The following is a 23,265-nucleotide window of genomic DNA, read 5'->3' as shown; positions in this document are numbered from 1 at the left end:
TAGTGTGTGCCGCGTGTCAGATGCTCCGAAGCCCACGACACCCTGCTTCAAAACGCGATGTGGGACGTTTTGCTGCGCCTTGATGCGCGTCAACCATTGACTTTGCATGTAAACCAGCTGCTCCTGCTGCCTCTGCTGCTTTAGGTGTGCATGTAGCATAAAAAAGACACTTAATTTGCTTTTTTAATTTTTTTAAGTTGCCAGGATACTATAGGAACTCACTAACTGGTCTGCCTTTATGATCTTCTAGATAAGCTACACTATGTGGCCTGGCTGGAGGTGTGGGTTAGTCTTTCCGCCTGCCACCTGTCAGTAGAGGTGACATCATCAGTAGTAAGCGAGTGTGGGGTGTGCTACAGGTGCACTGGCTGAACCCCCCCCACCCCCATGGTTTTAAAGCTCTGTGCTGATCGCCTGCCAAGACTAACACAGCAGTCGTTAGATATATAGCATTTCATTTGAGGTTATTTTCCAGATATAATTTTAATGAACCACAGTTGCCTCATCCAGCCCAGTAAATGAAAGATAATGTTGAGTTGGTCTATAGGATTACGTAATAATGATCCCCATTTCTGCACGTTTCTCAGTAAAATATTGGAGTTCAAAGATGCTCTGCAGGCTTAATTAAAACAAACAAAATCTAAGATGACTGAGAATTTGATTATTAATGCAGGCTTCAGTTACCCCTGGAAATAAAAGTGACTTGGAATAATATCTAACATTAAGATGTTTAAATGTAGTGTGAATGAAATGTCAGGATTTAGGAAATGAAACTAAACGTAACTTGGATGGGATTAATTCTGAGAAGATGACTTTGATGTTTGATTCTTTACCAACTATTAGCCATACCTTCCAGTGTCAGGGCAACTCAGCTGTGGCTTTAAAGATTTTAAAACTATCCTTCCTATGCTGATGAAGGTTCTCAGTCATCCAGGTCAAAGTCAATGTCTCAGAGACATTTGAATTGAGAAAGCTTCCTGGAGAGGTGGCGAAACGTCTTCAAATCTTGAAAACCAAGTCCAGTGGATATTTTTTGAATTTTTACGGAATATCCTTCCTATCATTTTTGTCGTATAATCCTTCTATTTGTATTACAGAGGACAGGTTTTCCCCCGTTTGAAAAATAAAACCGCATAACCCCTCCTTCAGCTGTTGCTGCACACTACCAGTCAGAAACATCTTGCAGTCTTATATTACAACACAGAAATCTTCCTGATCTTAATTCCTTAAATAATAGGTAATTGTAAGTAGGGCCAGGCAATTCATTGCATTTGCAATATAATCATAATTTAACAAAAATAATGTTCAAATCAAATAGGCACTTAATTCTGGCAACGGTAGATTATACTTCTCTAACTTCGCAAACCAGTTTTGCTGGTATCCTTCTGCGCCGTCGGTCTGGAATTTCTAGGGACGCACAGCAGTTTCCCCCCAAAGCGCAAGGGGGTGCCTATTTGAGAACTTCGGCGGATGGTCACGAGAACTGCGGCGGCGGAAGTGTTTATCTTCCAAAACAACAATAGCGCGTCGGCAATATCTCACCGAGATGGATCTAGAGTTGCTAGACATGGAAGAAGGAACGGGTTCTGTTGATGGAGTTGCCATTGTAGTTGTTCCTCGGTTTTTAAAAATGGCTTTTACCAAGTACCAATCACAGCTGCTTTTTGTCTGGGCACTTCTGCTTGAGGTCTGCACGGTTTGCGACCGTCCGACGCGTAGTCAGGAGTTTTTTGAGGTGCGCGGCGAGGCACAGATGTGTGCAGAGGCTCTGCATCAGAAGCATAAATTGGCCTTTACAGTTAACACTAAGACTGTTTTCTCACTCCAGCCCTTCAGGTGGCAGTAATATGTTTAGAGTGGGTTTGCTGTCACAAAAAGGAAAAGAGAAAAAGACTGCAGTTATTTGCTTTAAAACGAAAGTTACGTATGTAACTACGGTTCTATGAATCCCGGATGACCGCCAGAGGGCGGTGCTGAAAGCACTGAATGTTCCCTTCGGGCATGCGCAGTTCGAGTAATTATACCAACAGAGTCACACCTGTGACACCGGATGACCACTCAGAAGCTATATAGCCTGGTGTCATCCTTTGCTCTGCTCCTACAGAATCTTCTCGCAAAAGCAAGGATTCTGAGTGACAGAGAAGCTCTGGCGGTCATCCGGGATTCATAGAACCGTAGTTACATACGTAACTTTCGTTCTATTTCATCCCTACTGACCGCCAGAGGGTGGTGCTGAAAGCACTGAATGACTAATGCCAACGATGTCACAAGGAATCCTGAGCACATACCTCACAGAGGAGGCCCAGCAGAACCTTGTAAAAGGACCTGACCCAGGGGATGAGGGGCAGCCACATTGACACTGTAGAACCTGGTGAAGGTGGTTGGGGAAGCCCATGAAGCAGCAGCACATATAGCTTCCAGCGGAACCCCTCTCAAAGCAGCCCAGGAAGCGGTGACGCTCCTGGTGGAATGTGCTCTCACACCGACTGGCAGGGAGCAGTGACCTGCAGCGTAGGCGTGGCAGATGACACTCACAATCCAATGGGACAGACGCTGGTTAGAAAGAGGACAGCCTAACCTTGGACCCCCATAGCATAGGAAAAGCTGGTCCGAGCGTCTCAGATTGGCGGTGGCTGCAATGTATGCCTCCAACGCTCTTACTGGGCACAACAACTCAGACTCGTTCTCAGTTGTACCAGATTGAGGCTGAAACCGAGCCAGCCGCAATGGCTGGTTACGGTGAAAAGGAGACAACACCTTAGGCACAAACGCAGTATTAGGCCACAGGGTAACACCAGAGCCATCTGGATTCCACCTGATACACCTAGGGCTGACAGAAAGAGCATGCAGCTCGCTGACCCTCTTAGCTGAGACGATAGCCATCAGGAAAGCAGTCTTGCAGGAAAGCCACTTGAGTTCTGCTTGTGCCAAAGGCTCGAATGGAGGGTGGCACAGAGCTGTGAGAACCAACGGCAGATCCCAATCTGGGGCTCGTGGGGCTGGCTGCTGGCACAACCTACGAGCACCACGCAGAAAAAGTGAAACCAGTTCATGGCGCCCCACTGTACGGTTGTCAACAGTTCGGTGAAGACATGAAATTGCTGCAACATACACTTTTAAGGGTCGAAGGAGAGCGGCCCTTATCAAGGAGAGACTGGAGGAACTCCAAAATAGTGGGCACCGAGCAGGAAACTGGGTTCTCATTGTGGGCAGAGCACCACTGAGAAAAGAGGCGCTATCTGTTAGCATACTGCAGCCGAGTGGAGGAAGCCCTAGCACTCAATACGGTGTGTCTCACGGTGTCTGAACACCCAGTCAACCTCCCAGGGGCCATGCCCACAGCTGGAGACGTTGAGGGTTGGGGTGCCATATCTGTCCCCCCAACTGAGACAGCAGATCCCTCCTTGCTGAAAGACGCCATGGAGTACCGTGACACAGACTCCAAAGCAGCGGGAACCACGGCCGCGCTGGCCAGAACGGAGCTACCAGCAACACTCTGTGGCCCTGCTCGAGAACCCTCCGTAGAGTCGGCCAAATCAGTGAGAGGGGTGGAAAGGCATACAGGAGAACCTGCGGCCATGGATGAGCCAGTGCATCCTGGCCCAGTGCGCCCGCCATCCCGGTTAGGGAATACCATAGGGGGCAATGGGTCGACTCCTCTGTGGCGAACAGATCTACCTCTGCCTGCCCAAAGAGGTTCCAGATTATGCGCACTATGTCGCGGTGAAGAGACCACTCTCCAGGAGTAGGTGCCTGGCGGGATAGAGAGTCCGCAACCTGGTTCTGCCGTCCTGGCAGATACGCTGCGCGCAGGGTACACAGACGGGGAAACGCCCATTCCAGGAGATCCCTCGACACCTTCAAGAGACGTGCTGACCTGGTGCCACCTTGGTGGTTTATATGATAAACAACAGAGGTGTTGTCTGTCCGAATCAGCACGTGCCTTCCCTCTAGGTGGGGCAGAAGGCACCTGAGGGCCATGTGCACAGCCCGCAGCTCCAGCACATTTATGTGTTCGGTGCGCTCCCTTGGGTCCCAGAGACCCCGAACAGCTCTGTGTTGCCACACGGCACCCCAGCCCATGAGGCTGGCATCCGTGGTGACCACCTCCCTTCGACACACTACTAGCCCCATTGGAACGCCACTGGACAAAAGGGTCCCGTCTCGCCAAGGAGCTAGGGCATGGAGGCAGCTCCTGGTCACCATTAGCCTGCGATGCCTGTGCAGCCTGGCGTCTAGGCGAAAGCTGTTGAGCCATCGCTGCAAAGGACGCAGAAGGAGCAGCCCTAAGGGCACGACACGAGTGACTGATGTCAGTTTGCCCAGCATTCGCAGGAAGATGATGTAGGGAAACTCCCTGCCCAGTCTGAATCGACGGACAAGCTGGAGTATGTCGTCCACCCTGTGAACAGATGGACGGGCCATCATGGTAGCAGAGTCCAGATGCATCCCAAGAAAGGTGGTTGTCTGAGATGGAACAAGACAACTCTTTGCCAAGTTGACTTTGAGGCCTAACAGTGACACATGAAGTAGAAGCTGGGACGTATCCCGAGAGGCAGCTACCTGAGAGGGAGCACAAAGAAGCCAATCGTCCAGGTATGGCAGAATCCTGACTCCGGAGGCCTGTAGAGGAGAGAGGGCTGCTTTCACGCATCAAGTAAACACCCTCGGGGAAAGTGAGAGCCCGAATGGGAGCACCCGGAATTGCCAATGGCGCCCCCGATAGGCAAACCTGAGAAAACGGCGATGTTCTGCCGCAATAGGCACGTGAAAGTAGGCGTCTGTCAGATCTACTGATGTAAACCAATCTCCCGCCACAATGGTCTGAAGGACCTCTGTTATGGTGAGCATGTGGAAGGGAAGGACCTTCAGGTACCGATTCAGTCCCCTTAGATCTAGAATGGGGCGAAAACCGCCGGTCTTCTTGGCCACAAGGAAGTATGTGGAGTAGTAGCCTCTGGGTTGCCGCAGAGGATCTACAGACTCGATTGCCCCCTTGCCCAGGAGGGCGGAAAGCTCCTGGTCTAGTGCCTGAGATTTCACCGGGTCCGTGATGACAGTCATCTTGACCCGGTGTGAGAGGGGGGGCCGCCGTCGGAACTGGAGCCTGTAGCCATTGATTAAGGTGGCAACCACCCATGGATCTACGGCATGAGCAGCCCAGAAATTCAGCTGCTGATGGGGAAAAATGTCAGACGGCTGGCCCGGTGGCATCATCTTCTATCCCCACGGCCCCTGGGGGGAGGGCGTCCAGGATTTGAGGCCCGGGTCTGTCTAACAGGGCGGCAGACTGGCTCACGAAAGTCCCTCCTCGGTCTCTGCCGCACATCATGGGGATAGGAACCAACAGGTCTGCCACCAGTCTGAGGTCGTGGCTGAACGCTGGGGGTAGTGGCAGGGCGGCCCGAACGCTGGGGAAAGGCAGGTATGCTCCTGCGAAGGCCGGAAAGCTACTGGCTAGTCTGACGTGCCTGAGCAGTCCGTTCCAGCGCCTCCAAGGCAGCTGATCCAAACAGCTCCCCTGGTACAACCGGGACACCCCTGAGGGTCTTACGGCATGCTTCAGTCAGAGGAGATTGTGCCAACCAGACCTGTCTACGAGCTTGGACAAGGAAAGACATGACCCGTCCAAGCTCTCTGGTCATCAGCGCGAAGGCCTGCAGCGCTGCGTCACTATAACCAACCGCCGCACTTGCACCACCAGTGTCCTGAACAGATGCAGACAGGGCAAACATGAGGTGCGCCAGAGAATTGCCAAGGCGGCCAGAACGCGCTCCTGCATTGTACGCCTTACAGAGGAGGTCATCTGTAACCCGACATTGAGTCCGCGGGCACCGGACATCAGGACGCAGGGCTTCATCTGGTGACACAATCAGTGAAGCAACAGCTGGTTCAATTGCTGGCATACGGTCCAGGCCGGCCTTCACCGACTCATGCATGGCAGCTAATACACGACCATCCGATGAGAGACGCGACAGCGCTCTCGGTTCCCGCCAACAGGCGTGTAACTCCTTCAAGTACTCCTCTGATGGAGGTACAGAAAAAGGAGTAGGAGCCCTTCCACGTCTGAAAAAGGCACTGCCGGAGCTGGATGCCTCTCCTTGTGGGAGTTCCAGCTGCAGCTGCTTCAGGGCCATAGACATGACCTCCTGCATGGAACCGTCACCGGCCTCTCCAACCGCACTCTGAGATGAAAATGAACCAGCCTCAGAGGCTTGAGAGGACCCTGCCTCCTCCTCATCTCTAAAATGAGAAGCGGAAGCAGCCAGAGAGATAACGTCATCCTCTACAACCAGCTCGGGCATTGGTGGGGAAGAGAGCCCAACCACTGGGAGCGAGGGATCAGATTGCTGTGTCTGCAACAAGGACTTCATCTCTGCCAGCTCTGCTGACATCTGCTCCACCCTTGTGGACAGGCCCTGGTCAGGTTTGGCCCGCTTCCTCCGGGGGAGGGGCACAGATGCTGTGGTCCCACCACAGCGCTTAGAACGCTTGGAGGGAACCACCTGCCCAGAGGGCGTAAGGTCCGAGCCCTCCTGGGGGCACAACTGGGCCAACCGGGCCACCCTCACTGCATGGGGCATAAAGCTGCAGTTCATACAGGGGTTCTCAGACAGCGCCTCCAAAAGGTGCTCATGTCCAAGGCAGGTAGGGCACAGGTCGTGGCCATCCTCTGCCTGCAGGGCAGCCCCACAATCCATGCAGCTGTGAGAGCCATCCATGTCGAAGGCCGACAAGGCTTAAAGAACAGAAAGTTATCGAAAATCGGGAGAGGGGGCGCAAACGCAGCCGTCACCAATTACAGCAGAGAAACGAAAGAGGCTGGGAGCACAAGGCAGCCGATACTGGGAGAGGGGGCGAGAACCGCTACCGTCACCAGGTATAAAACCAATAAACCAAAAAAGCTAACAACGTTAGCTGTATGGAAACTTAAGTTGGGAGTAGGAGCGAACAACGCTGCCGTCACCAATTAAGAGAGCAGACCAACGAAAAGGCTGCAAAAAAGGTTGATTTTGGGAGAGGGGGCGAAAACGCTGCCGTCACCATTCATAACTAAGCAGACCGATGAAGAAGGCTGCAAACAAACCAAAAAAGGCTAACAACGTTAGCCGTCTCCAACTTCGGCAAACGAAGTAGACCACACTTGGTTGGGAGAGGGGGCGAAAACCGCGGCCGTCAGTAATTATAGCAGCGCAGACCGGTGAAAAAAAGGATGCAAAAGTAGGGAATATACTGGGAGAGGGGGCGAAAACCGCTGCCGTCACCAGGTATAACACCAACAAACTAAAGAAGCTAACTACGTTAGCCGTATATAACTTCGGCAGTGAAGTTATTCACACTGGGAGTAGGGGCGAAAACGCTGCCGTCACTAGGTCGAAACAAAACAGCACGAAGCTGTAGGTAAAAAGCTAAAGTCGTGAGCCGGGAGAGGGGGCGCGGACGCTACCATCACCAGCAAACAACTCACTTACCTTCCGTAATCCTCAGAATCGACCCGTTGCAGCCCTGGGAGGGCGGAGAAAAACCGCAACTCCGGTCAAGATACAGGGGCTTCAGACAACGGGGAAGTTAGCGAACCGCTTGCGAGAAGAAAAAAGGAGCAGAGCAAAGGATGACACCAGGCTATATAGCTTCTGAGTGGTCATCCGGTGTCACAGGTGTGACTCTGTTGGTATAATTACTCGAACTGCGCATGCCCGAAGGGAACATTCAGTGCTTTCAGCACCGCCCTCTGGCGGTCAGTAGGGATGAAATAGAACTAGCATGAGAATCTCAGCCCAGTGCATGAAAACATACGCCATTTCTGTGTTTTTCTGCTTTTTATTTTTTTGGAATGCTTAAGCTTGAACAGATTGCTGTCCTCTAGATTACATTATAGGGAGTAAAAGCTGCGCTTCCGTTTGTGTTACTTATTAAAAGATTGGTAAACCCCCCGGGGTTGCTTAAATCAATACATTGGTGTCAGAAGTGGATAGAGCTTTTAGGGGTTCTTGACTAAGCTAACTGAGTCATTAGACAGAGACAGTGATTCAGCTTTTGATTTGAATTCAACATATGAAGAGGCTCATCAGCTAAGTTGTAAAGGTGTTGGCTTCCAGTGATCTGCTGCTTGAAGCATCCAGTGAAAATCACTCCAGAACCCTTCATGGCTGTGACCCTGTACTGCTTGCATCTTTCTGTGCTTCAGCACAGCAAGATGCAGGGCACCATCCCTTGAAGACTGTAGTTGTATCCCCCAGCTGCATCCTCATCTGTTAACCATCATACTGTTGTTGTGAGGTGATCACCACTAGTTCAAACATACAAAAGTAAATTGGGGATATTTGACTTTGCAGATATGCAGACCATGTTTACCTATAGATGTTTCTAAACAGTCCTGTTCTACCCATCAACCCGTGTGTACCACCTCAAACTTGCCATTATTGACGGAAAGTATAGCTGATACGTGATAGTAATGCAATAAGGATTCAATTTGTGACGAACAAACAAATAATTGATGTCTTTCTGCTTTGGGTTCAAAGCAAACACAGATCCCTCATAATGAACTGTCCTCTGCTACTAGGGAAAAATAAAATGTATGTTTTTTATGTCAGCAGCAGTGTTTTGTCATCAAAGATTTCCTTCTTGGGATCTGCTGATTTTCATTGAATCACCTTCTTTTTAGTTTTTTTATGATTTTACTAAATTATTAAGTTAATATAAATTGGGTTGATCTGATTGATCTACTAATTATTCATTTGGTAAGTGGCTGTTTTCTTACAAAAATATTCTTCTGTTGTATCAATATGGCCCTCTGTCGAAAGGTGGGTTCATTTTCTTTTTTAGTATGCTGAATTGAATGAAAAGCCAAGAAGCGCATCAATAATTAAATCTTCATTTGTTTGCATCCCTAATTGATCGGCCCATCCACATCCCTGCCTTGTGAACCTTTTGCTACTACAAAAAACAGGTGTTTAGCTAAAACTTCCCAGGAATTCATCCAAGAAAAATCACATTAAAGGTAGATCTGTTCTGTTAATTCTAGACAGTTAAAAGATAATATTGTGATAATGATGAATCTGAAAGCTAGCTCTAGCAACACTGGCACACAGCAGGGACCCCTAATATCTACAGGGAAGTTTAAGATTCAAGAAAGTGATGTTGGTTCTTATTTTTTTTATTTTTTTTGGACTTCCAAGTAGACTAGGAAACAAATATACATGCATGTGGGAAGCATTACAAGGGTGCTAGTTCAGATTTTTTATTTCCAAGATTTAGTCTTGGACATTGGAGCGAATTACTTCATTTAAAAAATGTATACTAGTCCTACTAATTTAAATAATTTGACTTGACTCTCTTATAAGACTCAGATTAAACAACTGAAAAATGAGAGAATGACAATTTATTAGTATAAGAATATATAAGTTTATCAATATTTGAACTCATTTTGTTTTATTGGATTTCTACTAGCAAGAGAGGTCAGTCTGTGATTTTTATATTTTATTCTGTTTTTTTTTAGATTGTGGTCAACAAGACTCCTTTGGAAGGTTACAAATGTTAAACTGCTTAAAGTGAAGCAGAGATCTTGTTTTAGTTCTCCTTCTGCAAAACTGAACCTCCAAGCCCCTAAAAACCTGCCACTCCTTCAGACCTAAACTGCTGTCTGTAATGAAAAACATCAACCTTGTATTTTCTATTTCTATATATTACGCCTTCAAATTTAATGATGTGAAAGTTTTTTTTTTCTTTGAGGTCAGGTCGAGCACAGAGGTCTTGTTTAGATTTTCCCTCTATGTTCACTACAGCTGCCATGTTTTAATCAGGCGGATCAGCCGTTTATCGCAGGTTGTGGGACACTAAAGGGACTCAAACTTGCTTTTGCTTGTACAGACCCCCTGATGCCTATCAACTGTCTATCAGCATGATGAATAAAATTTGACCACCATGTCTTAAGCCATGACATCTGAGACGGGGAAAGTTACTCTAAGTATAGACATGAATAGATATAAATTAACTGACGCATGTTGACAGCATTACCAAATTCTCTCTTTGAATTAACTGACACTTGTGGTTCTTATGATAGAATATTTATTTGTATTAAAACATTTACTATAAGTGGATTTAAATAACCAGGCTGAAGATGCAGCTTTTGTTCCTGTTCCTACTCTTTTAAAGATCCGATGGTAGAAACAGTTCAGATGGCTTATATGTGTTACGTTATTGGATCCACTTTGCCTCACACACAGTCTTGGAAGGAGAGCGATTCACAAGTACAGATAATATTGGAGCATCTTGCTAGCAGACCCACTGCTATGATGGCAGAGACGCAGATTGGTGTCCCCACTGACTCCCCTGAGATCTGCCTGTCGCTCTTAGATTGACACAAGGCTGGATTGTCACACATTTCACTCTTACTGTCCATACAGCCACATCAAAACTCTACTGCTACTGGAAGCAACTCTTTATAAGTGAGATTAAACGGTTTGAAGAAAAAAAAGTCAAATAACAGCATAATTCAGCCTGCTCTTTTAATCCAAATCTGTTTTCTGGTACAGAAAAAGTTCATTCCTTTTTTGCGTGAATGTTTTAGTTCACGCTTCTGGGCAAGGAGGTGTAAATGAAAGGAAAGTCTTTTACTAAGAAACAAATGTGCTGAATGTTTGTATACTCTCCTTTAATTTATAGCAAGTATGTTTGTGCAATATTATGCACACTATAAATGCTGCAAAGGACTGTTTGAAAGGCAGAATATATGTTTTGTATCCTCTGTATAAGAAATATATTATCTTGTCAGTAATATTCAGGTTGCTGGCTGTAGTAGAGGCCCAGTAGGGTTGTCAAAATACGAGAATTTTAACTCTTATCAATACATAAAATAAAATATTTTATTCTCAACACCATTTTCAATCCCTTGTTTAACATTAACGCTAATTTTGCAATTTTTTGCAATCTCAACCTGGAACATGCTTTGTCAACAGAATATCAGATTCTATTATTTAAATCAGTGTGTAAAAATACATGTAAAGTAAATAACAAATGTTACACAACTTGACTGCGTATAATATTTTTTATGCAAATAACTTAAAAACTATTCAAACGACACTTGTTTTGTATCAATAGTTTTGCTCCACCTGGGAAAGATGACAGAAGGTACTGAGAGTTAATATGACCTTAGTTTCCAGGCTTTTTTTGCCTGCTTTTTATTACACCTAAGTTTGAGTTCTACAGTGAAAGCCAGATTTTATTTAACTCGGGGCTCTTAACGACTTATTGACCCGGCGACATACTGCAGACACATTTCTCTTGTCCAAGGCAGAATTTATCTTCTATAATAATCATTACTTGTCACAGTTCAGGAGAAAACTAAAGCATTTTTTAGTTCTTGCTTGTGTCCCTTGAGCATAAAGCGCTGTAAAGAATTGTAAGGCGTTAACCCAACAGTCATTGTGATCCCAGATGTTTCCTACAGTTCGAACTTTTACACCCAATGTTGGAACATTTATTTAAGTGCTTTGCATTGCTTTTTATACTAAATCCTGGTGTTTTTTTTTGTTGTTTTTACCCCAGTACTCTTATATCAAAGCTCATGTTGTCAATGTAAATATGACGGTTATGGGCGTAGAGCTTGCTTATGGATAAACACTAGCTGAATAGGTTCTTTTTAAATTGAAAACAGATGTTTCTGTGTCCTTGGTGTTGAACTAAAAATAAGAGGAGAGTCTTGGTCAACCTTTTGCATATTAATGGATTTTGAACGCAGCTTTCATATTTATATTTGATGGATTCCAATTAATTAAACATGATCTGTTGTGCTTATGTTAGCTTGACAATATTTTTTTTAGAAAGGCTTTATTTCAGTAATTGATGTTTCTAAGATTCTGGCTCAAAGGTTAGATGTAGATGTTTGCTTCTTTTTCCTCCACTAGAAGTTTGTTTATGTTTTCATTTGTGATCTCTGATTGGTTTATGAAAAATACTGTGACGTTTTTAACCTACCAGCTTGTACATAGTTATTCAAGCAGATTTTGCTTCATTGTTGTTACAAGTAACAAGTTAAAGTTTACCAAAAAACCTTAAGTTCCAGAGTACCGTCTTCAGTGCTGTGAAAGCTCCAGATCTTTTCTACTGTACTAAAAATAGTGAAACATAAACAGGTAATGGTTGGCTGGCAAAGAGAAAGCAGCTCTCCAGTCAATGCAATCCTGTTTAAACCTTGTTATCTAAAAAAATATAATTTAAACTTACCCTAGCTATTCCAAAACCTACATTGTCTTCCTAAGAAGGCGTTCTTGTTTTGTTTTTATTTGAAGTATAGAGCATCTCTTTGCGATTCACTATCATTCAAAGCTCTCTTTGTCTTCAGCTCAGCTCTAAGCAGCAGCTAAAGATAAACATTTTTTATTAAACGATTATTTTAGCCCTAGTAGATACCCATGGCTTTTCTATCCAAATGATCTGGTGCTTAATAATGACATTCTTGTTTTTCGAAATTGGTTTGGGGAAATTGTGGGTCAAAGTTTAATGTTTGGTTTCATCAGACTGTAGGAAACAAAAGTGCTGGGAGCCTGAAGCCAGGCCGGGGTGTTTACTTTGGAAGAACTACTTCCTTGATCTGGACATGTATTTGTCACACATTTTATTCAGTGTTGCTGATGACCTCCTGGCAGCGTCACAAAGTAGTTGTTTAATGATTTCAGTGAAACCTCCTGGTCCTAAAGTGTTTTTTGCTATTTTTTATTAGATAATGAGTGACTGTCTTTCCCATGCTATGTAAAAATGTAATGCTAAAGATTTTTTTTTCTTCTAACTGATACCGTCATATAATGATATCTTCTTGATCCTTTAAAGTTACATAGTCATGCTCTTTTTAATTTGTTTTTCAAATTTATATGCAGGTAATTCACTGTAGTTGCATATTCAGATTTTTCTGAATGATTACTGTGTCCTGCTGGCATATTAGTGGTTGTTTTTGCTCATTCTGTTAGTAACTAAAGCCCCTTGTGTATATTTACAGTTAGGGCTGGGTATTGTTCAAAAATTTTCGGTACCGGTACCAATACCGATACCTTCACTTCGATACCGGTTCCTGAACGATACTTTTTTCGATACCAGTTTTATAATATCAATTCGAAGAAAAAGAAAATTACACAACATAAAAAAGTACAAATCTTGAGTTTTATTTTAAGCTCTGATTTTTCCATTTACATTTTTCCTCTTACATAAAAAAAAAAAAAAAATCAGTGTCTAATATTCACTGTAACATTGTGAGGACCTTTTTACTTAGCAGTTTACCATGTCTGACAAACAAGCCCGTTGAATGGGATCCTACTGACAGCGCACCGCTGGTATGTGGGGGTCTGAGCGGCTCTGACAAAGAATATTGGAAGGCTGATATGGATGAACTGACTGCAGTGATTAAGTTTTCAGGTGGATTTTCCCACTTAAAAACATAATAAAACTACTTTATTCCCACTGATCACAGCAAGTATAGCTGCAAGGCAAATAAAGGATAGAGTAGCTCCGCCCAACGCGCATCAGAGCCACTTTTGCACCGCGCAGCCAGAGCAGCAAAGCAGCTTCAGCCGCGCGTCAGAAGCTGGAACAAGCATCAAAAAAGGAAGCAGCAGACGTGATTTTGCTTCTCCTGCTGCGTCCAGTTTGAAATTGCAGCATTATTACAGCATTACTCCGCTCTGGCTTTGCTCTGCCCACGGGCTGCTGAGAGGAGGATGGTCGCGCCGGCTGCGGTCCGCTCTTCTTGCAGTCAAACACCGAGCAACTTTCCGGTCTTAAATTGTCTCCGTGCACGATGTATTGCATTGCGCACTATTAGCATCAGTCTTAATAAAGTGAAGCCGCACTTTTGACCTGGGGGGCATTTTAAAGGGTTTCCGCGACGCTCACAACCAGTTCACAACAGAAACACATGAACCCTGGCTGTAGGCGTGACCACCTGTGTATTTTTCCTGGATGACGCAATCACGTTAAGTGTTACAGCCAATCACCGAAACTTGGTACCGAAAGACGAGGCATGTTTCGATACCCTGTAGAACCGAAGCATTTCGGTCGGTACCATAAAAGAACCGAAGTTCGGTACCCAGCCCTATTTACAGTAACAGCTATGTTGTGACACTGCACATGTGCTCATGGGGTACACAAGGAAGCAACTAATGGCTAGCAAGTTAGCATCTTTCAGTATTGTAGAAATGGTTAAAAAGTGTGAAATAATGCAAAAAACATGTGAGAGCAATAAGACTATAACAGTGTTGGGAATATAGTATGAAGGCAGGAGTAAACAGCCATATTAATACTATAATGGTAATTGCAGTGCTATTCTACTCTACAGTTTGAGTATAAATGACAATATTGATCTTTGATTAATCTGTTTATGTTGGCTAATTCCATCCAGTGCTGAAATTCTATTTTGGCTCAAAATAGACTAAACACTGTGACGGTGGATGCTTGGTATATATAATCCTATTCTATCATGATCAAATGTTCCTTTTAACATTTCTTTAAAGTCTATTACGTGACCGTTTAACTTTTAATCTCAGCAGACTTAAGCTTTAATGATGCCAATGAGGACCTTTTTAGTTTTGCTATAATTGATGGGCAGATATCCAAAAGGACAGGCGGAAGTTTTTTTGCTTTAACTAGATGGGCTGCTATAAATAAACAAATTATATAAATATGCTAATTTATTTCAGCAATCGGTCAGAAATGGTATATGAGGAGAAAATTGCGCAGCTCATGAGGGAGAATTAATTTACGATTTTCATCGCAACAGCAAGGTCTTATTGAAAAGTCGTTTTCATAGATGGCCATTGTTTCGGTATTAAAACAACTGTTTTCTTTCTACCTCCTCTTTGAAGAAAAAAAATGATATTTATGATGCATCAAACAAGTGTCATAAACTGAATGCATTATTATTCATTAGCTGGCATTTGTTGCTGTCCAAGCACTTCTTTGTGTTATGCATATCACACCCACTTTCATTGGAATAACTGAGATTTATGAGATGGTATGAACCTCCAGAACCAAAGGCTCACACCCTCCTCACTCTATAGATGCTTTATATGAAAATACATGTATTTTTATTTTCAGTGTTAAACATGTCTGCTTTTCCTAAACACCAAGATGTGTTGTTGTCTCTCAACATAGCTGTTTGAGTCATCAATTTAGTGCTTTGCTGTGTTGTCTTTTTGCTTGTCCTTTTTTTTTCCCTCCCTCTTTTGGGGTTTCTATTCCTTTTATAACAAAATTAGTCACAAACACATTTTTGTCTCATGGTAATTTTGATGTCTTAATATGTTCATTACTTTTAAACTCTCTTCAGTTTCTCATTCTCTCAGTCTTCCTCTTAAGCTTCCAATATTCATAAATTATGTTTTTCCTTCTTTAACCATTAACCACTTTAACCATTTGCTGATGAGTTTTTAAGGACAAAAAAAACACAAAACATTTTCTTCCTTCACTGCAATTCTTGTAGTTTTTGGCGCAAATCTGAGCTAATGATACTATTGTTTCTAAATGAGAATTGTTTTTACTTCAATATTATTGGGGTGGGAAATATTTGTATATTATGCTGCATTGAAAGTAGTGACAGGATATGTTGAGCCAAATTAACATATGCTTTTGTATGTTTTCTGTGTGTGGGTTTTATCTCCCCCCCCCATTTGATTTGTGTATGCTGCTACTAACCCTGGATTGGATTGGCTGAACTGGAATTGCTTCTTCATCTGGTCTGGTGTGGTTCTGCCCCCACTGTGGTTTGCATTGCCCTATGCACCTCTGCCTTCTTGGTGTTCGGCAGGCATCGGTAAACTCTCCACTGCCGATGGTAAAGCTTTTGCAGACCCCGAGGTTCTACGTCGACTAACATCGTCCGTGAGCTGCGCGCTGGACGAGGCAGCCGCCGCCCTGACCCGAATGAGAGCTGAAAACACACTCAACGCCGGCCAAGCCGACAAGTATGTATCTCACCCGTCCTTTCAACGTCACTCTAGTTTTGAAACCTCTCCGCATGTGTGATGTGCTTTACTGTGAAGTGGCGGTGTGAACATGAGGCGTGCGTGTGTATCCACCTGTCACCGTGGCAGTAATTGTAGCAGTCTGGTTATTTTCAGCCGTAGTTTAGCGGAAGCGTGTTCGGACGGGGACGTCAACGCTGTGCGCAAATTGTTGGACGAGGGACGAAGCGTCAATGAACACACAGAAGAGGGGGAAAGCCTCCTGTGCCTCGCCTGCTCAGCTGGCTACTACGAACTTGCACAGGTATGAAACGGATTCATCCTATTTTACAGCTTTTATTCTATGTTTTTCCCCACCTCATTGTTTCACATTTCATCGACAGGTTTTGTTGGCGATGCATGCCAATGTGGAGGACCGGGGCATCAAGGGGGACATAACCCCATTAATGGCTGCCGCCAGCGGAGGTTATGTGGACATCGTGAAACTGCTTTTGGTCCACGGGGCAGATGTGAACGCACAGTCCTCTACAGGTAAAATAATCTTAAACAGACATATTTTTGGTGTGGATTATCTGCTCTGTCCAGGAGTGACCCGGCTCTCGTCTCCCAGGCAACACAGCTTTGACATACGCGTGCGCGGGCGGCTTCGTGGATGCGGTGAAGGTGCTGCTTAAAGAAGGTGCAAACATCGAGGACCACAATGAGAACGGACACACGCCCCTCATGGAGGCAGCCAGTGCGGGGCACGTGGAGGTGGCCCGGGTTCTTCTGGAGTATGGCGCCGGCATCAACACACACTCCAATGAGTTTAAGGAGAGCGCGCTCACACTCGCCTGCTATAAAGGTCTAAACCTAAATATGATGTCTCAGTGTTGTTTGTGTGTTCCATAAGTCACTGATTGTTGGGTTTTTGTGGTTAAAACTGGGACGCTGCTTCATTGTGTTGGTCCTCCAGGTCACCTGGATATGGTTCGCTTTCTGCTGGAGGCCGGAGCAGACCAGGAGCATAAAACAGATGAGATGCACACAGCGCTTATGGAGGCTTGCATGGTGAGCATCTGACCCACATCTCAGAGGAAACCCCTTTATGACCCCAAATATGATGCACTCATTTTTATTCTAATATCTTAAAGATCATTTTACCTTTTCTTTCTCCTTCCTTATATGGATGCCATTCATCCAGTTCCAGGCCCAAAAATGTGTGAATCTTCAACTTGTCTTTTTTTTTTCTTCATTTATTCCTTCTTCCAGCTGCATTTAAGTGGTTTTAAGTGTTGGTAGAATTGAATCTGAAAGTAAACGCAGGTTGAATATATTGTTTAAGATGACTACAAGTTAGTCTCCTGTCACACTGTAAGCGGCACATATACACTCAACTACTCTTAGTGATGGGTATCATTAAGGATTTATCGATACTAATACTCTAAACAATACCCCTTATTTATCCGATATTTTATTGGTACCCTTATTGATACTATCAAACAAAGAATTGATGTATGGACGCATGAAAGCACCAGAATTTCCCTTTTGTGGGACGATAAAGAGATTTTCTATTCTATTCGAAATTGATAAAAGTGCAAATAAATAACTCATACATTGACTAAAATACTATATTTTCAAAAAAATGTTGTATAATCAAAGGAGAGAGAAGTATAAAAATTTGTTTGGAATATGCTTAAAAATGAAAGAATTTATTTATATTTTACCAGAGCCAACACTACGTATATGTATATTTGATATATTATCTAATTGAACCATTGGATGGCAGGATAGTAACCCAGAGTGGATCAGATGAGAGGCTAAGTGTGACTGAGTTAGAGAGAAGATCTAGGTTCAACAGTGTTGGAGAAAAACAAAAAAACCTTCAAGATTATATTTTCATCCTGCTTTGTAATCAAGGGTGGATTAAATGAAAGCTTTCCTCAAATGTCACCGTGTTCCCTCCAAGCTGCTGCACAGCAATCCTGACTGACCATCACCTCTCTATCCTTTGAAACTAGGAGGGATTAGCGGTCACCAAACTTGTCACCAAGTCTCAAATACACACAAAAGCCACTAGAATCATCAGTAGTCACTTTTGGGGAAAAAAATAAGAATTGAGTGATTCTGATCAGTTGCTAAATATAGAGCCAGTGGTGATCATTGTAAGCCTGACCAACATGTAAGAGCAGGACATAAGCCCCTCCCATCAGTCCACTGTTGCGCAAGGAGGAGCTCAGCAGTACGTGTTTTCTGAGTTGGAGTTGTTTTGACTTTGGTATCATAACCAGAAGTCAATATTTACAAACCAGCTATTTGCTGTTATTATTATTGGCTATTATGTTTGAAAAATAGTTTTAATTAAAAAAACAAAAAAAAAACAAAGTTGTAACTAAAAAAAAAATCAACTAATCATTAAATTAACTCAAAAGATCGTTTAAAATTTTTTTTTCCTACTTGGTGAAAGTTTAAACTTTTTTTTATTTTAAGAGATTTTAAAAACAAAATCAAGAAATATTGTTACTGATTCCCTTGTTTTGTTGCTTTAGTAGTTCCATTGATTATGATGAACAGAAATGGGACTCCAGCTTATCTAATCATACCTTCGAGTGTTTTTCTATCCAGGGATGTCGGACCAATTCAGCTCCTTTTGCAGAATGTTTGTATGTATTTATTCAGGTGCTTATCTCTACATTCTCTGTGTCTCGCTGTCCCAGGACGGCCATGTGGAGGTGGCGCGGCTGCTGTTGGACAGTGGCGCACAGGTCAACATGCCAGCTGACTCATTTGAGTCACCTCTCACCTTGGCTGCTTGTGGAGGACACGTTGAGCTCGCAGCGCTGCTCATAGAGAGAGGCGCCAATTTGGAGGAGGTACTTAGAGACACATTTTTCATCTTTACACTGAAAAACTTCAAAAGGTGAAGTTGTGAAACTTTATTTTCTAAAGGACCTACCAACAATATCAATAGTTGAAATGAACTTAATCATTTATAATGGGATTAAACATAATTCCTCAACCTATTTTATAATAAGAAAGTATAACTTTGAAAATGAAATATTTAAAAGTGTCTTAGTCTTTAATCTGTGGACGGAAGCCTCTTGATGTTGGTCCTCTTCTTGTGTCCAGGTTAATGATGAGGGCTACACTCCTCTGATGGAGGCAGCAAGAGAAGGCCATGAGGAGATGGTAGCATTGCTTCTGGCTCAAGGTAGGACTTTTGTTAAAGAAGCTTCATCATCCAGTTTGTGACTTATTATTTATCTGATTCCTAATTATGTCAAAAAAGATTATTAATGAAGTTTCCTAAATAAGAAAAACGTTGATGGGGTAGGTCTGTGTGTCCTTTCTTTTATCATTTCTCTTCATTTGTTTTCCAGGTGCTAACATCAACGCGCAAACAGAGGAGACCCAGGAAACGGCATTGACTCTAGCATGCTGCGGAGGTTTCCTGGAGGTGGCCGACTTCCTTATCAAAGCAGGAGCCGACATCGAGCTGGGCTGCTCCACTCCTCTGATGGAGGCTGCGCAGGAGGGCCATCTGGAACTGGTGAAATACCTGCTGGCTGCAGGTGAGCCGCCAAAATATTTAGCATGCATGTCATGAAATTCAGAATCCCAAGCTTTAATCTTCTTTACTGCAAATTTCACGCCTTCTTTTCCGCCTTTCAGGAGCAAATGTTCATGCCACCACGGCAACAGGTGACACAGCTTTGACGTATGCGTGTGAGAACGGACACACTGATGTGGCAGATGTGTTGCTTCAGGCTGGAGCCAATCTGGTATGCTCACATCATCCCTAATAAGTCTTTGTGGGGTAAATGTTGTGAAAATAATGAAATGAAGTTGGACTATAAAAACAAAAAACCTGATTGTTAAAACCAGATTTTTCTGATATTTAGGAACATGAGTCTGAAGGGGGGCGGACGCCTCTGATGAAGGCTGCAAGGGCAGGTCATCTGTGCACAGTGCAGTTTCTTATCAGCAAAGGTGTGTCTTTAATCTGCTGTTCATATTTACCAATGTTGATGTATGAGATCATTTCTTCTAATATTTTGTTGAAAGTCTAAGATGTAGACCTCAAAATGAAATCCTACATTACTAGTTGAATCTATTCCTGTATTATGTCCTGTATGCAACATGAAGTTACTGCATTTATAGCAGTATATAGATTTATGTTCTCTTTATTAGATGGTTTGTTTTTTAATGGTGTAAATTAATCATGCGGATCCGTGTTTCTCCTGTTCAGGTGCTAATGTGAACAGAGCTACTGCCAACAATGATCACACCGTGGTGTCCCTGGCCTGTGCTGGAGGGCATCTGGCGGTGGTGGAGTTGCTGTTGGCGCACGGAGCAGATCCCACACATAGACTCAAAGTAATGCTGCCATTCTTAACAAAGACCAGCGTCGCCTCTTTCTGCATCCGGTTGCGACTCATAATGAAAACCCTGTGATTCTCTGTCTTTGTAGGATGGTTCCACCATGTTGATAGAAGCTGCTAAAGGTGGCCACACTAACGTTGTGTCCTACCTGTTGGACTACCCCAACAACATTCTATCTGTCCCGGCCCCTGACCTTTCCCAGCTCACCCCTCCATCACAAGATGCTTCTCAGGTTCATATCACATTTATCCCTTTTTTTTTCTTTTAATATTGTTTGCCTCTTCCCATATAAAGCCACGCTCTCCTACCTATGTCTAACATAATACTGTCTTATCAGGTTCCTCGTGTTCCATTCCAAGCTCTCGGTATGGTAGTGCCCCCCCAAGAGCCCGACAGAGCCCCATCAAACATCGCTACATCCCCACCCGTCTCCAACAAAGGTAAAAGAGGCTTTAATCTAAGCATAAAATTAGTTTTTTTTTGTTTTTTTTTCCCCATAAAGAGTGGTTTCTATATACCATTGAATGGCCCTACCTGCTGTGATTGTGTTGATTTGAAGCTGTTTTTCTTTTCTTTTCTTTTTTTAAAGCAACATAATATAATTTCTGAATGAAATATTAGCTTAATGTGAGATATATATATATAAAAAAAAAAAAAAAAAAAAAAAGTCAGGTCAGGATTCAGTACGTGGTGCGTAACGATGCTCTGTGCTTTAAAAACCATTTAACATGAGAGGGTCGGATCCGTCATGTGAACCAGAGCGACACTTTACGGCAGTCTGAGCTAACCTTAAACACAGCTAACTAAGCCACAGGTCGTTGTTAGATTTTTTATTTTATTCAAATGGTTTTATTGTTTTAAACAAACAAGAGCAACAATTAAACAAAATAAAAATGATAACGGGTGCTAACAACACATATCACAGGTCATTGTTGGATAACAAAATGGAATGACATCTTTTTATTTTTAATTTTTTAAAAAATTTTTATTTATTTTTTTTGGAATAAAAATGTATTCCAAAAATTTTGGAAATGGAATTACATCTGATCAGATGTAGTTTCTGGTTCTCTGATGTGGATTTAATCCACAGATAACTGTATTGTCTTTACAAATAACACCATGACTTCTACATCTGCCAGCAATCAGGGGTGCTAAACCTTGAGTTGAAACGTCTTTCTTCCCTAGAGGCTAACTGTTAGTGTTGCTTTTAGATTTTTATTTTTTTAATAGAATGATCATCACTCTAAGCTAAGCAGTGGTGAACTTGTTTAATCCTTCACCGTTAGCCTCTTGACACCATGATCATGTTGTCAATTCACTGGTCTGAAATGGATCTTTTCATTTTATTCCTCTGAAGGCATCATGACGATATTGTACGCATTAACAAATTAATTTCAAGATTTTAAGGTCACAAGAGTTCAATCTTTTTTTCTTTTTTTTTTTTAAACATAATGTTGAAAAATTAATGTTTATGTTGCTGTGATATTAATAAAACAGTTCAAATCTACTAAATATCTACTGACATGATCCGATATATTAATGCAGTTATGAGTGGAAGTCTACAGTTAAGAATGTATGATGCTAAACCCTCAATGCTGCACAATGAATAAACTAAAAAAACACTTTTTGTCTCAAGATTTTTGCCTCAAAATACTGAGGCAAATACTGAGGATTTTTGAGCCATGCTTGAACATCTTTTTAACTTGTAATCTTTTTTTTAATCAGCCGTGTCCAAACAGAGGCCAGCAGCCATTCAGCCAGGTGTCCCCAGCACGGTCGGCCGTGGGCCTGAAGCAGAACCTTTGCCGCCCTTCCACTTGTGTCCGCCGTTGGAGTGCATAGTGGAGGAGACGGAGGGAAAGCTGAACGAACTGGGTCAGAGAATAAGCGCCATTGAGAAGGCTCAGCTACAGTCGCTGGAGCTCATTCAGGGGGAGCCACTCACCAAAGACAAGATTGAGGAGCTGAAGAAAAGCAGAGAAGAACAGGTATATTCCATCTACCACATCCTGAGTGCTAATCCTCGTTAAAAGATATGAAATGGGCAAATAAAGAGGTTTTTATGGTGTTCTTAGGTACAGAAGAAGAAGAAAATCTTGAAGGAGCTTCAGAAGGTGGAGCGCCAGCTGCAGCTTAAAACCCAGCAACAGTTCACCAAAGAGTACATGGAGGCAAAGGGCTTAAAAGAAGATCTGGAGGCGGGGCAAAGTCAGGGTCCGGGTCCAGGGCCTGGGAGTACAGCTACCGTGCCGGGACAGCTTCCTTCCCCACCAGGTGGTCCCCTACCCAGCGCCGCTAAAATATACGAAGACGCTAGCACAGAGGGGGAGCAGGAGCAGCCGCCAGGGGACGAGGGGGAAGAGGTAAAATTCTCCCTCACTCTTCCTATTTTCTAAATGTTTTTCTCTGGGCTTATTTTAACCTTTTTAGTAAGTATTCTTTTAATGAGAAGCAAAGGTGGTGTTTGAGCGAGCAGGGATTATGTGGTGGACATAAAAAAACAAAAAAAAACAAAGAACATTACTTTCTCTCTGTGTTTATCCAACACAACGTAGAACATTAATTCTGAAATGTCAAAAAGGCTATATGCTTAAAAGTAGAGCATAACAAAGAAGCTCAGCCGTCCTGTTATCTGCTGAGAGTCTTTGTTTCTCAGATCCTGAATTAACCACAGGCATTTCTGTAAATGCACATAATGGTTTCCTTACATCTTCCTTCGACTTCATTTTAACCAGCTCACAGACGCTCACTTTGATCCCTTCATTCAAAGTGTGTTCTGATCAGCTGTAAGGGTGTGGGGGGGGGGGGGGGGGGGCTTTTGCGGCTGCCTGATATGTCGATTTTTCAGGTCCTAGTATCGATTTTAAAAACAAAAAAATTTAATTTAAACAATGAGGGAAGATGGCTACCTCTGTCTGGTGTATGTGTATATGTGTGTATATATATATATATA

General features: G+C 43.3%; 1 protein-coding gene across 15 annotated transcripts in view; it reads left to right on the top strand.

Moving 5' to 3' along the window:
- Positions 1 to 23,265, top strand: part of ankhd1 (ankyrin repeat and KH domain containing 1) — a 53,535-nt gene that overhangs the window by 5,524 nt on the left and 24,746 nt on the right. For 4 of the 15 annotated variants that reach the window (XM_038284586.1, XM_038284596.1, XM_038284585.1 and 1 more), the window contains exons 3-17: positions 15,794 to 15,950; positions 16,092 to 16,254; positions 16,334 to 16,481; positions 16,561 to 16,794; positions 16,906 to 17,000; positions 18,641 to 18,802; positions 19,059 to 19,140; positions 19,310 to 19,501; positions 19,602 to 19,711; positions 19,832 to 19,919; positions 20,179 to 20,306; positions 20,401 to 20,544; positions 20,650 to 20,752; positions 22,038 to 22,300; positions 22,388 to 22,675. In XM_038284586.1, the coding sequence (XP_038140514.1) occupies positions 15,794 to 15,950; positions 16,092 to 16,254; positions 16,334 to 16,481; positions 16,561 to 16,794; positions 16,906 to 17,000; positions 18,641 to 18,802; positions 19,059 to 19,140; positions 19,310 to 19,501; positions 19,602 to 19,711; positions 19,832 to 19,919; positions 20,179 to 20,306; positions 20,401 to 20,544; positions 20,650 to 20,752; positions 22,038 to 22,300; positions 22,388 to 22,675 (2,357 nt within the window). Of the gene's footprint in view, positions 1 to 15,245; positions 15,270 to 15,793; positions 15,951 to 16,091; positions 16,255 to 16,333; positions 16,482 to 16,560; positions 16,795 to 16,905; positions 17,001 to 18,640; positions 18,803 to 19,058; positions 19,141 to 19,309; positions 19,502 to 19,601; positions 19,712 to 19,831; positions 19,920 to 20,178; positions 20,307 to 20,400; positions 20,545 to 20,649; positions 20,753 to 22,037; positions 22,301 to 22,387; positions 22,676 to 23,265 lie in introns of all 15 variants that reach the window. The other 11 variants (XM_038284597.1, XM_038284599.1, XM_038284590.1 and 8 more) reach the window with 8 other exon arrangements.

This window comes from Cyprinodon tularosa, unplaced genomic scaffold (assembly GCF_016077235.1).
Source record: "Cyprinodon tularosa strain WSP-4 unplaced genomic scaffold, ASM1607723v1 ctg20, whole genome shotgun sequence".
In the NCBI taxonomy this organism is placed as follows: domain Eukaryota; kingdom Metazoa; phylum Chordata; class Actinopteri; order Cyprinodontiformes; family Cyprinodontidae; genus Cyprinodon; species Cyprinodon tularosa.
The sequence above is the reverse complement of the archived record's forward strand: the minus strand, read 5'-3'. Positions and strand labels throughout refer to the sequence as shown.